Here is a 15,667-nt window from a genome sequence, read left to right as displayed (position 1 = left end):
AGTTAGATGGCCTTTTTTTTTTATTATTTTATTGAAAAGGTATTTTCTTGAAATGAAATTATTATTCCCATGCTATCTGTGTCCTTTGAATCTTCCTTGATTCGATATTCACAGAGAGGTCGTAGTAGTGTATTTATAACTCGCAGCAAATGCCGTTTTCCTGCAGACATTTCTTTCACCTACTGCATCTTTACATTGCATGTTAAAAAAAAAGGGAGGAATAAAGGCCATAAGTATGGGAAAGGAAGTTCCTTGGCTTTTTGAAGCTGTGCATGATGATAATTTTGAGAATAATTAGGAAATGCATTTCACTATCTCATGTCAGTCAAAAGATTAGGTATGGTCTACAGGCAGCAGGGAGAGTTGGTTTCTGTCCCCGTGGACTGTCACTCCCCACATGGGAACAAAGTCTTCCCCCGCTTCATGTAACTACCAGGGGTGAAATCTCTGACTGAAGCCTCAGTCAGAAGGATTTCTCCTTTAAGCCCAAGTTTGTGAAGGTGCCTTTTTGTTCTGCACAAGCTGAAGATGCTGCCTGGCCACAGAGCAGGGAATAGAATATATCTACTCAAGAGTTTGCAGGTACCACCAGACTGCATGCAAGGTAGGGAAGAATTGGTAACTATCTTGCCTGCTACTAATTGCTTGCAGAGGGCAAGAGCAGACACTGAAGCAGCAGGCAAGATAGGAACCCTTAAAACACAACCTTCCTGACCCTGGGAAAAATTGCATGCAGCTGTGGATGCTGTTCGCTTGCCTATACCTCTGCACCAAGCCACAGTTCAGACCTCTGTAACCTGTCTGCACACCTAGGGAATTCCTCAGCCAAAGCCAGGACACATACCAGCTCTGGGCACAAAGCAATTTTACACTCCTTAGACTGACCAGTGTTGCTGGCCCAGATTCAAGAGAGAATTTATGCTCCATAATTGGCCTTCTGTCTTTCAGGAGAGGCCTCGTGGCCCTATCTAACACGCCATGAAATTAGTGCAGACATTTACACTGCTTTAGTGGGCCCTGAGTTAAGGTGTTAGGCATTTGCTGGACTTCAAATACATTCATAAGGATTATCAAGAGAGATATTCTCCTGAACAGGAGCTGGGGATAAAATGAATCTCTTCCATTTTCTTGGGTACTATTTTAAGGTAAACCAACACATTCAAACCTCTGTTAACACATCTGAGCTAGTCCTGTTGCTCTTCAGACAGGGGATTGGTTTTTTTCTCAATCATTTAGAGCAGCACCATTCATGTAGCTGCAATTAAAAGTTTCACCCAGCTTCTGCCATTCTGAGGAATGCCTGTCAGAAGTTTGTAACTTGGTTGTTAAAAAGAAGAAGGAAAAAAAGAGTTCATGAGATAAAAAGCTGACACAAAAGCCTCAGCTAAGGCATCTGTATTTTCTGAAGTATTTTTAATTATTAAAGCACTACAGTGTTGCTTTCTTGGAAGACATGACCTTAACTTTTCAACCTTTTCCATCTCAATATCCTTGCAGAGTGTTATTTCAAAACATTATAGAATCATAGGTTCGTAAAAGTTAGAAAAGACCTCTAAGATGTAAGATTCTATAGAGTAAGGGTGGTGAGACACCAGAACAGGTTGCCCAGGGAGGTTGTGGATGCCTCCTTCCTTGGAGGTCACAGAATCACCAAGGTTGGAAGACACCTCAAGGGTCATCAAGTCCAACCCATCACCACACACCTCATGACTAAACCATGGCACCAAGTGCCACACCCAATCCCCTCTTGAACACCTCCAGGGATGGGGACTCCACCACCTCCCTGGGCAGCACATTCCAATGGCTAACAACTCTCTCAGTGAAGAGCCTTCTCCTCACCTGGAGCCACCAACTCCTGGCTACAACCTCCCTTCAGGGAGTTGGAGAGAGCAAGAAGGTCTCCCCTGAGCCTCCTCTTCTGCAGGCTAAGCAACCCCAGCTCCCTCAGCCTCTCCTCACAGGGCTGTGCTCCAGACCCCTCCCCAGCCTTTGTTGCCCTTCTCTGGACACCTTCAAGTGTTTCAATGTCCTTCTTAAATTGAGGGGCCCAGGACTGGACACAGGATTCAAGGTGTGGCCTAACCAGTGCTGAGTACAGGGGCTTCAAGGTGTTCAAGGCCAGGTTGGATGAGGCCTTGAGCAATCTGCTCTAGTGGAAGGTGTCACTGCCTATGGCAGGGGGATTGAAACTCGATGATTTTTAAGGTGCCTTCTAACCGAAATCATTCTATGAATCTGTGAACCATAATAGTCCAACCTTCTACCCAACACTTCCATGACCACTAGAAAAAATGGTGTTTTAACACTAGATAAAGCCTTTATTTTACCCCTCCTCTTTGGTTTTAATTCTCATAGCTACACAGACATGTTACTAGCACTTGAAAAGCAGCTACTAGGCATGCACATTAACTTGGTCATAACTTTTTAATATGCATATTTATATCACTGTAATAGTCTGTACTCAGAGCTGGCACAGTATTAAATACTGATTTATAAAGTGTGACATGCTCCAGAATTACTGTTAAGGTCTGATTCAGTGTCACACATTTGTAAATCCTCTCAGCTGACCTGCACAATTAATCAGCAGTCTGTGTTTAGGGAGTTCTGGCAGCACAGGTAATTGGGAATTTGGTTTTCCTTTCCATTCTATAAAACTACTGAAGTAGAGACTGCTACAATGAGTACATGGCACAAAGGAGAGCCTACACCTTCATCCACTGATCATTTACAATTCAGCTACTTCAGCGGATTCATAGAATCATTGGTTTGGGTTGGAAGCAACCTCAAGGATCATGCAGTTCTGAGCCCCCTGCCATGGGCTAGGGACACCTTCCATTAGACCAGGTTGCTCAAGACCCTGTCAGACATGGCCTCGAATACCTCTAGAGAGGGGGCATCCCCATCCTCCCTGTTCCAGTGTTTTCACCATCCTTACTGTAAAGAATTTCTTCCTAATCTCCAGTCTAAATCTCTCCTCTTCCAGCTCAAAGCCATTCCCTCTCATCCTGTCACTACAAGCCCTTGTGAAAACTCCCTCTCCAGCTTTCTTGCAGGCCCCCTTCAGGTACTGGAAGGCTGCTCTAAGGTCTCCCTGGAGCCTTCACTTCTCCAGGCTGACAGCCCCACTAGAAGAAAGCAAGCCTGCTGGCTCTCATACTTTATAAATGAAGACAGCAACTCCGAGTGCTTTGAATGGGGAATGCAAGCAGTCCAAATGGGACTTCAGTTTGTTAGACTCAAATACTTTAATTGGCTTTATTTTAGCCCCTGACTTGCTCAGTTGCAATCAGAGTGGCACTGAAAGATATACTGCATCAAGGGTCTCTTGATTGCAGCTTCACATTTAAAATGAATGCTTATGGTCTCCACTGGCTGTTCTCTGCTGTAACTGGCTGGCTGGCAAGGGATTCCTGCCTGATAGACGATGCTTTCACCCAGATTTTAGCATGCCTGCCTACCTGGGATCAGGTCTAAATGAACATTGCTCTTCAGCTTTGCTATTATTATTTTAAGGCAGACCTTTTCTATCAGCTAAGCAAGAGTATAAGGCCTCTTCAAAGATTTTTTTATGTTTGTTCTTTAAGTCAGGTCTGTGCTGAAATGCTTTGCTCCAGAGGGATGGATTTGAGCAGATGTGAAAACACTGTTGGAATTTGCAGGAAATGTGTCCTGGGAGCCTGAGATTTTCTCTCTCTGCCTTAGATAACTCTTCCAGGAAAAACAGCTGTGCACCTATGCTTGAGGTCCCAAAACCTAATATTCCTGTTAAAATGTCAGTTAGTACAAACAAACTGCTCTACTCATATCATTCTGAAAGGGCCTTTAACTGCTATCTTTTAGGAGAGTCTCTTCCAAATCCTGTTTTTACATTTCAGAAACAGATGCAATCTGATCCACACAAGCTGGACTTTGGCCTGAAACCTGAATTTCTGAGCAGGCCACCAGGCCCCAGCCTTTTTGGAGCCATCCACCACCCCCACGACCTGGCCCGGCCCTCGACTCTCTTCTCCACAGCCAGTGAGTACTGAGAAGTGAAATCTCCTTGTGGTATGCTTGTTCAAATGCTAATCCTTGCCATGTTAAAAGGAAAATTTCCCATGTGCTTTGGCTTATGAACTCTCTGCAAGACATGCCAGGGGCTACCAGGCTATTTGATAAGTACTTTAGAGTTCTGTATGCTTTCAAAAGTATGAAATGCCCCACAGTAGTAAGTGGAGGAGTATTTCTTCACACAGTGATGTTGGATTCATTGTGGAGATGACAGGTTGGAAATCAGCTGTATTTTATGTGCTCTTCTGTTGTTTTTTTCTGTGCTGAAATATTCCCACCCTGCCCTTCATGCTCTTAACTGGCAATTTCTGTTTAGCAAAGCAAGCTGCTATTTGCATACTGTCCTAACCTGAGAGCCCCCACCCAGCGTTCAGCAACCTCTGCTCACGTGAGCTGCCATTTAACAACTGAGAGTCAAACCCAGAGCACAGAGGGTCTCTTTCTAAACCCTTTCTAGGAATTCACCCCTTCTGCTTTGTTTTGGCAGGTGGGGGTCATCCAGCTGGCACCCCTTTCGGCCCACCACCTCACCACAGCAACTTCCTCAACCCAGCTGCTCACTTAGGTACGTCGTCTCTGCCACTAATGGGGAGTACAATTCAGAAGCAACACACTCTGACCATTGAGACCATTAAAGGTTTCCTTTATGGAGTATCTTTGAGTATGCTACCTACCTGACCTCTACAAATTGCACATTTCAACCATTTAATTTTACCTATTATCTAAGAAGCAGTTCTGAATGCACAGGATAATGTTGCTGGCATAATGTTTTGAAAGCAGGCTGGATGTTAGAGGAGCAGAGGGTTAGGTTTCATTGTAGTCTTCTGTATAACCAGTCTAATGAAACACCTCAACTTTTAAGGCTTCAATTCATAGAGGTTTTTCTCTTCCTAACTCCTAGTGTTTTCCCATTTGAGTGGGAAGGATCTTTACCATCTTATGATCTGGCCTCAGGTGTGCCTTAGTGAAAATTAGTGAGTATGCATTAAAAACCAGAGCCACCCAAGTTACCAAATGTTGTTATTTCCCATCTAAACTTACTGATGTTCTAGTAAGGTGGGTGTTCTGCTGCCTGCAGAAGCATCTGAGGTCAGAACTTCAGACTGGTGTTTTATTTGGCATAGAGAAGGATTTGGGAGGGTCACCAAATTGATGCAGGTGACTGACAGTGTAGGTTTGTCGTTCTGCGCTTAGCTGCCTATAGAACATGCTTGGTCTGTAGTTCTTTTGCTCTGTGCTGGTATTTATCAGGAGTAGCTTCATCAAAATGGTTTAGACTTCTCCAAAACAGAGAAAAGTATTTGTTTCATGTGACTTTACCTATACTCTATATGCATTAACTGCTATAAAAACTTAGTCCAGTATCTTTCAGCCCACGTTTTCATGCAGCATTAGCAATACCTATCCAGAGGATTACACAGTGCTCAGGTCAGCATGTCATGTCACTATAATAGGACATATTATTTGCATCCTGGCTAAGGTTTAGGAGGCATGGCCTGAAGGCTGTAGGAGCAGAGTTGCCTGAGTTAATAACAGTCTTGCTAGCCAGGGACATTTCCTGAGAAAAAACATGCAATTGAATAGGAAGAAAATAAAAGAAAATGATAATGGAGGTGTTTGCAGGTTGTAAATGAAGTAGCTACTTATGCTGAAGTGGAGGCCTCAGGACCATGTGTATTTTAACATCTTGTTTTCCTTTGAAGAAGTTGTTTCTCTAGTAAGACAACTGTCACTGAAAATGAGTGGGGGGTTTATGTCTCACAGTCACTGCTGTGTTGTGGGAGGATGGTATTCAACTCCCAATGGACATAGCCTGAGCTCTCAGGCAAGCTTAATGCAGTTGGGTACCACACTAATGCTTCACCATGGCTCCCAAGCTGCCAGCCAGCTTCAGCTGTTTCTGTTGGTTTGCAGAGCCTTTCAATCGACCGGCTTCCTTCAGCGGGCTCACCGCGGTGGGCAGCAATGCCTTCGGGGGACTCGGCAACCCGACAGTTAGTGAGTAACCTCTTTGCTTATCAGTTCTTCTTTGCTGTGCAAGGCAGGACATTGAGTGGTGGTGACTATTTGCTGTCTTTTTGTACCAGTTGTGTAGACCACTAAGAGATGGGAATTTGAAAAGCTACCTATTGCAGCTAAAATAACAGCATCTTTTAGTCATCCGTAAATGATTTTCTAATACGTCAGCAAATGGTTTTCTAAGAGCCTGGGTTGAACATAGTGCTAAATGTCACCATTGCACCATTCAGTAATTGAAAACAAATAAATTAAAAGAACCTGTGAGTCTAAGGAGTTTGTGCAATTTGGGTTTGTTGCATGTTCAAACCTCGTTGGTGTGTGCAGCATCCCTAGCTGTGGATGGGACCATATTTTTTTCTTTTCCTTTCTCACCAGTAAGCCAGGACATGTGCCTGGCAAAAGCCACTAACCTGCATTTATTTGTCCAGGATCATCAACATTTCTCTAGATTTGGCCAGTCACAAATGATCATCCTTAGAAAAATCACTCTCTTTTTCCATGCTTCAGATCTGGCATGATTCTGGTCACATATCCTTGTGCTTTGGTTCAGGATCAAACGCAACAAGTTCCATTATTTATAGTCTGAAATAATGGTCATTTCCTGATGGCTCCAAAATATTTGGAATAAGGATCATTGCCACTTCTATCTTACTTCATCCCCTGTCAATTTTATCCACAGCATTTCCCTTTCCAATTAAAACAGCTGTCAGATGCCTGCCCATTTTTTAGGAATGAGACCCTCTAATGAATCTCTGTTAATTTCCTTTCCTTTTCCAGCTCCCAATAATATGTATTCATTTTAACTCTGAGTGCTGTAAAAGTTTTTTTGGTAAGTACCTTCACTAGAGCATACCTTTTTCTTAAACCTTTTTGTTTTCCACTTCACCATTTCAGCACCCAACTCAATGTTCGGCCACAAGGATGGCCCCAGTATGCAGAGCTTTAGCAACCCTCACGAGCCCTGGAACCGACTGCACCGAACTCCTCCTTCGTTCCCGACCCCTCCGCCCTGGCTGAAGCCAGGAGAGCTGGAGCGCAGTTCATCTGCTGCAGCTCATGACAGAGATAGAGATGTAGATAAACGAGACTCATCTGTTAGTAAAGATGACAAAGAAAGGTACGAAAGAACACTTCCAAGAATTGTCTAGTTCAAAGCTTGGGGCTCTGTTCCGCTTTTAACCCTTCCCAGCCTGGCACATTGTTAAACCAGAGCTTCAGCAGAGGGGTGCCTGGAGAGCTGACGCCATGGCTGCCTACCACAGGCACCATGGAGGATGCAGGTTTCTAACTCAGGTGTGCCCTCCTGCATCTGTTTCTCTTCTCACTTGCACTGTACTTCACCAGGAAGAGCTTTGCTGGAGGCAGAGCTCAGGCAGTGTGAAGTGAGAACAGAATCGGACCCACACGCCGACTTGTGGGTCACGTTATCACAGGTCTTTTGCAGACTTAATGTATAGATAGGTGCCTGACAGGATGGGGAAAAACAGATTATCAAGTCCATCAGTCATATATCTGCACCTTTCATTACCTAAATGACTTCATAAATCAGACCCTGTCTGTAAACCAAATAACACAACCTCCCTCTTCAGAAATGGCAGAAATGGCCTAACCTGAGGGACCAGTGAAACAGTTGTAAAATTACATCACTCTAAAGTGTATCAGGTCTGTCATGTTCCAACCCCACAGTAAGTTTCAGTGCATGCAGTTCATTAAATAAACCTTCATTTACCCCCTCCCAAAAAAAAGCCACACACACATGCACTGCTGTTACACACCTTCAGGCACAGGTGTACATGGACTTGCACACTAACATGTCCAGGCTGGGAAGGGTTAATGGAAAATACAACCTGGTCATATATTTTTTTGTCAGGACTGTTCCCATTATACAGTTAACTCAATAACAATTCCTTTAACATTTAAGAACCAAATTAGAAGAATTTGCCATTCAGCAAGTGTCATGCCTTCCTTGAAAAAAAAATGTAGAGAGGCTGATTTCAGCTTGTTTTTTCAGTGGTGGCTTAATGGCTTTCCTGTTAAGTTTGCACATTACTTTACTACATAATGGCTATTTGTCTCCTTTTTTTAGCATAAAAGAATATTTAGGAGATGTGCTTTTCTGACTTCTCTGCCACTAACCCAAACACAGGCATTAGTAGCCTTTTCTAAAAGAAGTTATGCTAACACATTAGATATTACAAAAAAAAAGAGTAATAAATACATTGAAGAGCTTTTCTGTGGTGGTGTAAAATGTGAAGAGCAAGTCAAACTACAGATCTTTTCACCTACATTTTTCCATTTGGGATATTTCTGTTTGGTAGCATAGCTTCATTATTTTCATGTCTGGTGTTAATGCTTCAAAAGAAATTGCTGCTACAAATTGGGGATTCTGTCCTGCAAAATGCTTAAGCATGTGAGTAACTTTACTGGCTCGAATGGCAAAGCATTTTAGTTCCTAATGACATGGGGAGTCTTTAGAGTTCTGTGATTATTTCAGTTGCTGTTGTGTTGTTTTCTTATGAAGTGTTCCTGCTGAAGAAAATCCCTTTCCAAAATGCATTCCTTGCTGCTTTGGCATTGCCTGAACTCCATTATCATAGCTCAGAACATATTTATTTTCAAGAATTTGAGAGCTTAAAAGTAAGCATCATTCATACCTCATTCTTCTGCACAATTATGGCTTCCAGTTTAGCACAACGATGTTTTCACCACTCTAGTGTTGCTGTGTATCCATCTGTGTGGTTTTGAAGAGTTCTACTTTGCAGCATGCTCACACTGTTGCCTGTATGAGAAGATGCTGAGAATCCCTTCCTGGAGGTGTGCTCCCTATGTAGATAATGTCTGGAGTAGTTCGTGAGCCACTCATTCCTATTCTTTGTCTTCAGTGGCACTCAGCAGGGTGAAGATGTAACCCTGCTTTCTAGTTGAGGTCCCAATCTCTGTTACCTCCTTTAAGATCATTTGCCCAAACAGGATTAACTGGGAATCACACCTGGAGGTATGATTTAATCTCAAAATCATGCCAGAATCAAGGATCTAGCTTTATCAGCCAACTTGGCAAAAGCATTCATCTAGATTTCTTCTGTTAGCAATGGAAAGGTACCTTAGACACCTCATAGCTTGGCTCTTCCCCATCTAAGATTGGTGTTAGAGTGGGGTGAAGTGAATCCCTGGTTGCTCTTCTTAGATAAGCTGATTGGCCAGTGTACCACAGCCCCCTCCCAGCTAGACAATAGGAAACTACAATCCATGAACCTTTCCTAGGTGCAGAGCTAGCTGGGGAGTTATACTGCAGTGTCCCGATACATTCCCTGCTTTCTCCTGGGGGATGGTTTTCTTTGTTTTGAGGATTTTCTTACTCCAGACCAGCATTAGGGGGAAAAAAAAAGTAGCAAAAATAGCTGCTGTGAAAACTAGGGTTTGTTCCTCTCTGTGGTATTTTGTTCAAAAGATGTCACTGAGCGATTCCATTCTAATAATGACATTTAAGTGGGTGTAATCCTAGAGCATTGTGAAACCCACCAGCCCAACATAAGTGAGGCAAAGTACATGAGATGAGATACTCAGTATCTTTCAGTGCAGCATACAGCCTCAAAACAGCTTACTTAGTAGTGAGTTGATTTGAGAACATGATTTTATTTTTCATTGTGGAGACAGAGGCTTAGAGCTGTTCCCAGATTATTCACCACAGGAGCCCTTAGCAAATCTGACAATAAGAAGTTACTCCCTCTCTGACCACTGAACTACATGGAGTTCGCTTAAGTGAGCTGTGTAATCAATAGCCTCTTGAATTAATGCCACCAGTGTAATTGAATAGGATGCAGTTGCCAAAGGAATATGCTATTTGGGTTGCAGTATTTCTCTTCAGTTGTGGAAGATCCTTGTTATCTTCTCTGAATGTTATGCATAAAGTACATCAGTTACATAGAAAATTGATTGAGTATCAGCAAAAGGGCTCAATGAGCTCTCCTAGTGAAATAAAATGATTGAGGCTGCCTCTGAACTAGCTCCCTGGACAAAATACATAAAATAGCAGGTATTGCAGAGTCCACAAGCCAGTGTTTGCCCAGGAAAGTAAAAGATTTGAGTCTTCATGTGGAGCAACTTTCATTGGAGTGCTCTGCCCTGTTCTCACTTGTGTCCAAATCTGGAAGCTGTTAAATGTCTCAATTTTAGTGAAAAACAAGAGGAGGAAAATTAGAACCAGGACACAATTCTCAGACTGTTCAGAGCACAGTCAGTCAAAGCAGAACCTGATACCAAGGAGTCAGTTGGTAGTCAGTGCAGACAAGGCAGTTCTCATCTGGAATGCACCACATTACAGATGTTTTCTAGCAGTTACATTCTGGACTCTTGGAGGTCTCTCAGACGCAGCCTGTAAAATGATAGCATTTCAACAACTCGGTCTAGACACAGCAAAAGGTGTATCTGGTGAGATTATAGTGAGAGTTGTCTTTGGAAAAATACTTTTTCTGCAGTTTCACCATGCAAAAGTATCTACAGGTAGAGGCAGTTTAGCTCAGCAGAAAAAGCAGGTAGCAGAAATTGTAGAGGTGAAGGAGCAGAATTTTCATGGCTCGTGTCCAGCACTGGATGTCTTTGTGGAGAGACTGTCTCAAGAGACCAGGTGAAAATAGTGAGCAGTTAAAATCACTGGAACTGAGGAATCAGATTTGCTTTATGAAATTGATTCACTTTAACTAGGAAGGCATTTTTTGCTCAGTGTTCCCCATAGGAACTCCTGCTCTCCAGCACTGCTGCCAGAAAATCATTGGCGTGGAATCCATTTGTATATTTAGATTTTTGTCCACTGCAAGATGACAACTCTCTAATGTTTCATGCAAGATAAATAGGTTTGAAAGATAGAATGAATTCACAGTGTTTTGAGATCTCCTAGCATTGTCAGGGGGAAGCGTTGGTCCCATCCTTACTCTGCTTGCTCTGCCCTGGAAATGGGAAAGGATTGGTAATCTGAAGAGCAACTGGGAGAAGATGCTTGCAAAGATACTTGAGTAATGGGCATCTAGGGTAGACTGATCTCTGCTGAGGAAGTCAGCACATGATCTAGGCATGATGGCCACATCTGTGAAAACACAGGGAGGTCACTGAACACACAGAGAAGTCTCCACCTGTTCAACAAGGTGGATTGTCAGCATCACTGCTGCTCTCTTGAGAGGCTTTGTTTTCAGTTGTAAGAAGTAAATTGAATTGGAGAAGTAAATTGAAAAGGTAGAAGATTGAAGAGAATAGAGGTGAGACAAGGAATTAGGAATGTACATAGGCCTAGAAATGTTTATGAAGTCCTGTTGAACAAAATGCCATCTATTTTCCCAAATGTGCTCTGAATAGAAGCAGCAGGTACAATGTTACCAACCATGCAGTTTGGATTTAATTACCTCACCTTTTTTTGGATAAAATTGGTATGTGTTTGTTTTTCTCTCTCTTCCTTGCAAGCAATTAAGGCCATTGCCTTAGAAATGCACATACTAGAACTAGAGTTCCTTGGGAGCCTTCTGTGGACTTCAGTGTTTGAAATCTCAATCACATCATTCACAAAGCAGCTCTGGGGTTTTTCTTCTTGTAGGCCAAGCTAAGAGAGTAGGCCTAGTTTTAGTGATGGGATGTGCTTCTGGTGTTTTAGGTGTGCAAAAGGAACAGTGCATTTAATGGTGCATGTTAAGCAGCTTTCTGCAAAGCAAGAAGTATGAAGTCAGACATCCTAGATGCTTTGTTTTCTTTGCAGTTTCTCATGCCTTTGTTTTTACACTTCGTTCTTTCAGGGAGAGCATTGAGAAAAGACACTCCAGCCATCCTTCGCCAGCACCTATTCATCCAGTAAACTCCCTCGGCCATAACCGCAGCTCAAATGAGCAGATCAGGAGCCATCTGAATCCCGAGGGTCGAGAGAAAGAGAAACCCAAAGAACGAGAGAGGGATCACTCCGAATCGCGGAAGGAAATTAACGTTGAAGAGCACAAGGTGAAGGACAACTATATTTCGGAGAAAGAAGGCCTGAGCCATGAAAGCCGAGTGGTGGAAGAATCTAAGCAAATGCCCAGGGTTCCTTCACCCTATGCTAGGCCCCCCGTTGTGGAGAGCACCAGGCCTAACAGTACTTCAAACCGTGAGACCGAGAGGAAGAACGAGCCGGCATATGAGAACCCCAAGAAAAGCAATGAAGTCAAAGTGAAGGAGGAGCGAAAGGAAGACCATGACGTTCAACCTGAGGGACCTCAGACTCATAGGTCATCTGATCAGCCACCACCTATATCTACATCTAACGTCCACCCCAGTCCTTTAGTGTCTATGCCAATGACTGTAGGTGTAACTGGTATACATCACATGAACAGCATCAGTGGCCTGGATAGGACTCGGATGATGACCCCTTTTATGGGAATTAGCCCGATTCCTGGTGGAGAACGTTTCCCCTATCCTTCTTTCCACTGGGATCCAATGAGAGATCCCTTAAGGGATCCATACAGAGAGCTAGATATTCATCGGAGAGACCCCCTGGGCAGAGACTTTTTGCTAAGAAATGACCCCCTTCATCGTCTTTCTACGCCAAGGTTATATGAAGCAGACAGGTCATTCAGGGATCGGGAACCCCACGACTACAATCACCACCACCATCACCACCACCCCCTCTCCGTCGACCCTCGACGTGAGCACGAGAGGGGCAACCACCTGGATGAGAGGGAGCGGTTGCACATGCTCCGAGAGGACTATGAACACGCACGCCTGCACTCAGTTCACCCTGCAGCCTTGGATGGGCACCTGCCTCACCCGAGCCTCATCACGCCAGGACTTCCTAGCATGCACTACCCCAGAGTCAGTCCCCCGACGGGACACCAAAACGGCATCCTCAACAAAACACCCCCCACAGCAGCTCTCAGTGCCCCTCCACCTCTTATTTCTACTCTGGGACCTCGGCCTGGGTCTCCCAGAAGGACTACTCCTCTGTCAACAGAGATGAGAGAGAGGCCTCCTTCTCACACCCTCAAGGACATTGAAGCTCGATAAGCTGAGCAAGACTAGCTAAAAACCGGAGCAAGAGGGACAGAGCGTTGTAAATGAACATAACCTAGAGACCTTCTTACTAGTCATTGATACAGACTGGGGATGTGAGCCCCCCCTGTACCATATGTATAGACCTGAGTGCAAAGATTTTGAAATGGGGTTTTGGTTTTTTTTTTTTGTACATTATATGTTGAAATTTTCCAGATCTTTTAGCCAAGTCCATATGTTCCTCGTGTCTCCTCCTCTTATTTTATTTCTAGCTGAAAAAGAAACGTCAAAATACGGACTGAAGAACAAGACGTCCATCCGAGCGATTCGACCAGTAACAAACCACCACCGGTGTCAACCGTACAAAGCTCTTTCAGACCTGAAGTGAAGGCAATTGTAGATATTTATGTAAGAAAAAAAGGAAAAAAAGGCAAAAAAAAAAAAAAAAGGCAAAAAAAAAAGATTGCTTCATGGGTTAATGGTTCATATATATGCAAAAAGGGTAAGATGAAAGCTTTACTTTGTACAAATGTAAATAGATAAAATTAAGTAACATAATACATTAATACTTCTTAAACTGTGCTATTTGCAAACTTAATATTGATCAACACAGTCTGCTTATGCTGTGTTACATATATTGTTATAGACAGCTAAACCCCTTCAACTATGCAATGAATTTTGAGGCTTTTCACAAAAGCCTTTATAACTCAAAGGAGCCTTTTTTCAAACACACAACATAACTAAAGTCATATTTTCCCTGAACGAGCTCATCTATAATAGCAGCCTGTTTCTCTCATCTATAATAATAGCAGCCTGTTTCTCTCATCTATAATAGCAGCCTGTTTCTCTTGCTTGTTTTGACGAAGCAGCAGCCCATTAGAGGTGTAGCTTTCTGTCTGAACCCCTGCATCGAGGTGCTGATGTAGCTCATGTATTCCTTAGGACGCGTCAGGGTTAGCGATCCGCGCTCGCTGGTGCTGCAGTCATGACAGATTGGTTCTTAGTCACGTTGATCTGGGCTAAAACAGAGTAATAATCAAATGCTGGATATTTCCCAGAACTCATTACTTAACATGTCAAATCTATTCTTGAAAGAACATCTGCTTATAGCCACTCATGTCTGGTTTTACTGCCAGTGTGTCATTTTTATCTGCACACGCATTTTTCCCACCCCCCCTCTTTTTTTCCCCCCACCTTTTTTTTTTCCCCTCTCTTTTTTACTTTGATTTTTTTTTTTGATGTGTTAAGTGATTTTCAGCTACACTGAAACCAACCCTACAAGAAAGCTAATACTTTTCTACGTGATGGATATTGTTTTCACTGTGGATCAGCAAGTTCGAATTCATGAACTCCGGTGCAGATTTCATCGCGATGCAATTTGTTGTATTTCGGTTGGTAATAAAAGTCTGTGACTAGTTTAACAGGTCAGCCTCGTTGTTCCCTAATCATAGGAGACATGAAATAAGATGAAGAACATGGTCCTTTTAAAAAGAAAAAAAGAAATATATGCATCAATCTTCTTGGAATTTGTCTTTTTCGTACCACACTTTTTTATAATACGTTGAGTTTCTTGTCTAAAATATTTGGAGAGAATATGACTTTATCAGAGCGAATTCAATACCTTGTCTACTGGACTGTAAAATATATGTATGAAATAAAATTAGTTCCATTGGTCTTCTAGTGTATTAAAGTGCTATCTGAAGTTGTTACCCTGTTTTGGCAAAAAAAAAAAAAGGAAAAAAAAAGGAAAAAAAAAGAAAGAAAAAAGGAAAAAAAAAAAAAAGAGGAAAAAGAAGAAGAAAAAAAGAGGAAAAAAACATAGGAAAAAAAAAAAGGAAAAAGGACAAAAAAAAAGAAAGAAAAAAAAAGTTACCTACACACAGTTGTTTCTAATGATCAGAGCTCTATTTTAGTAGTCAACTGAAGGTTTAGTTGTGAGCTTCAGATTTTGTGAACTCCAGATGTTGTGCAGTGGTTTGTTTTTTTTTTTTTCTTTTTTTTTTAAAGAACAAAAGGAAAAAATACTCCCACAAAAAAAAAACAAAAAAACCACACCCCCCCCCCCAAAAAAAAATACCCCAACCAAGAAAAAGGAAAAAAAAAAAAAACCCAACCCTGAAGAAATATGTACACTGGAACCGTAGTGGTAGCTTTCAGTATTGTAAAGAGATTGTTATATACAAAACCTTTTTGCTGTTTCTCCTGTATGTAATAAAGTCCTTTCTAGATCCTATGTGAAAAAGAAAAGTGAAGCGGCTCTCAATCTTCAGCATGTTTCCTCATCAGCGAAGACTTGTGTAATGTAAATTGTGCCATGTTATTAAAAAATGTGAACTAAACTGCTAGGTGCTTCTTTGTGTGGAGTGCCCCAGCGTTGCTATGGGGAAGGAAGACTTTTGGTGGGTTTTTTTTTCCCCCAAGAGTGGGTTTTTGTTCAGAAGAGAGAGCTGTTAGGAGTGGCAAAGAAACGGCGAGCTTTTCGAGGCCGTCTTTGTGTTAACCAGGGAACAAAACAAAGGGACGAAAAGGAGACCAGGTCCTTGGCTTCTCCAGGTGCTTTAAAATCTTGTAACGCCCTGCTTACGTTGGCTGTAGT

General features: G+C 42.6%; 1 protein-coding gene across 6 annotated transcripts in view; it reads left to right on the top strand.

Moving 5' to 3' along the window:
• AUTS2 (activator of transcription and developmental regulator AUTS2) overlaps positions 1-15,410 on the top strand; it is an 829,433-nt gene extending 814,023 nt beyond the window's left edge. For all 6 annotated transcript variants that reach the window (XM_068154432.1, XM_068154435.1, XM_068154433.1 and 3 more), the window contains 5 exons: positions 3,876-4,017; positions 4,538-4,615; positions 5,965-6,048; positions 6,964-7,186; positions 11,847-15,410. In XM_068154432.1, the coding sequence (XP_068010533.1) occupies positions 3,876-4,017; positions 4,538-4,615; positions 5,965-6,048; positions 6,964-7,186; positions 11,847-13,086 (1,767 nt within the window). In that variant the 3' untranslated portion in view covers positions 13,087-15,410. The remainder of the gene's footprint in view (positions 1-3,875; positions 4,018-4,537; positions 4,616-5,964; positions 6,049-6,963; positions 7,187-11,846) is intronic.
• The last annotated feature ends 257 nt before the right edge of the window (positions 15,411-15,667 follow it).

The sequence above is a fragment of the Melanerpes formicivorus genome, unplaced genomic scaffold (genome assembly GCF_026170545.1).
Source record: "Melanerpes formicivorus ecotype bairdi unplaced genomic scaffold, bMelFor1.0.p_v2 SCAF_29, whole genome shotgun sequence".
NCBI classification, from domain to species: domain Eukaryota; kingdom Metazoa; phylum Chordata; class Aves; order Piciformes; family Picidae; genus Melanerpes; species Melanerpes formicivorus.
This window is presented reverse-complemented; position numbering and strand designations above follow the sequence as displayed.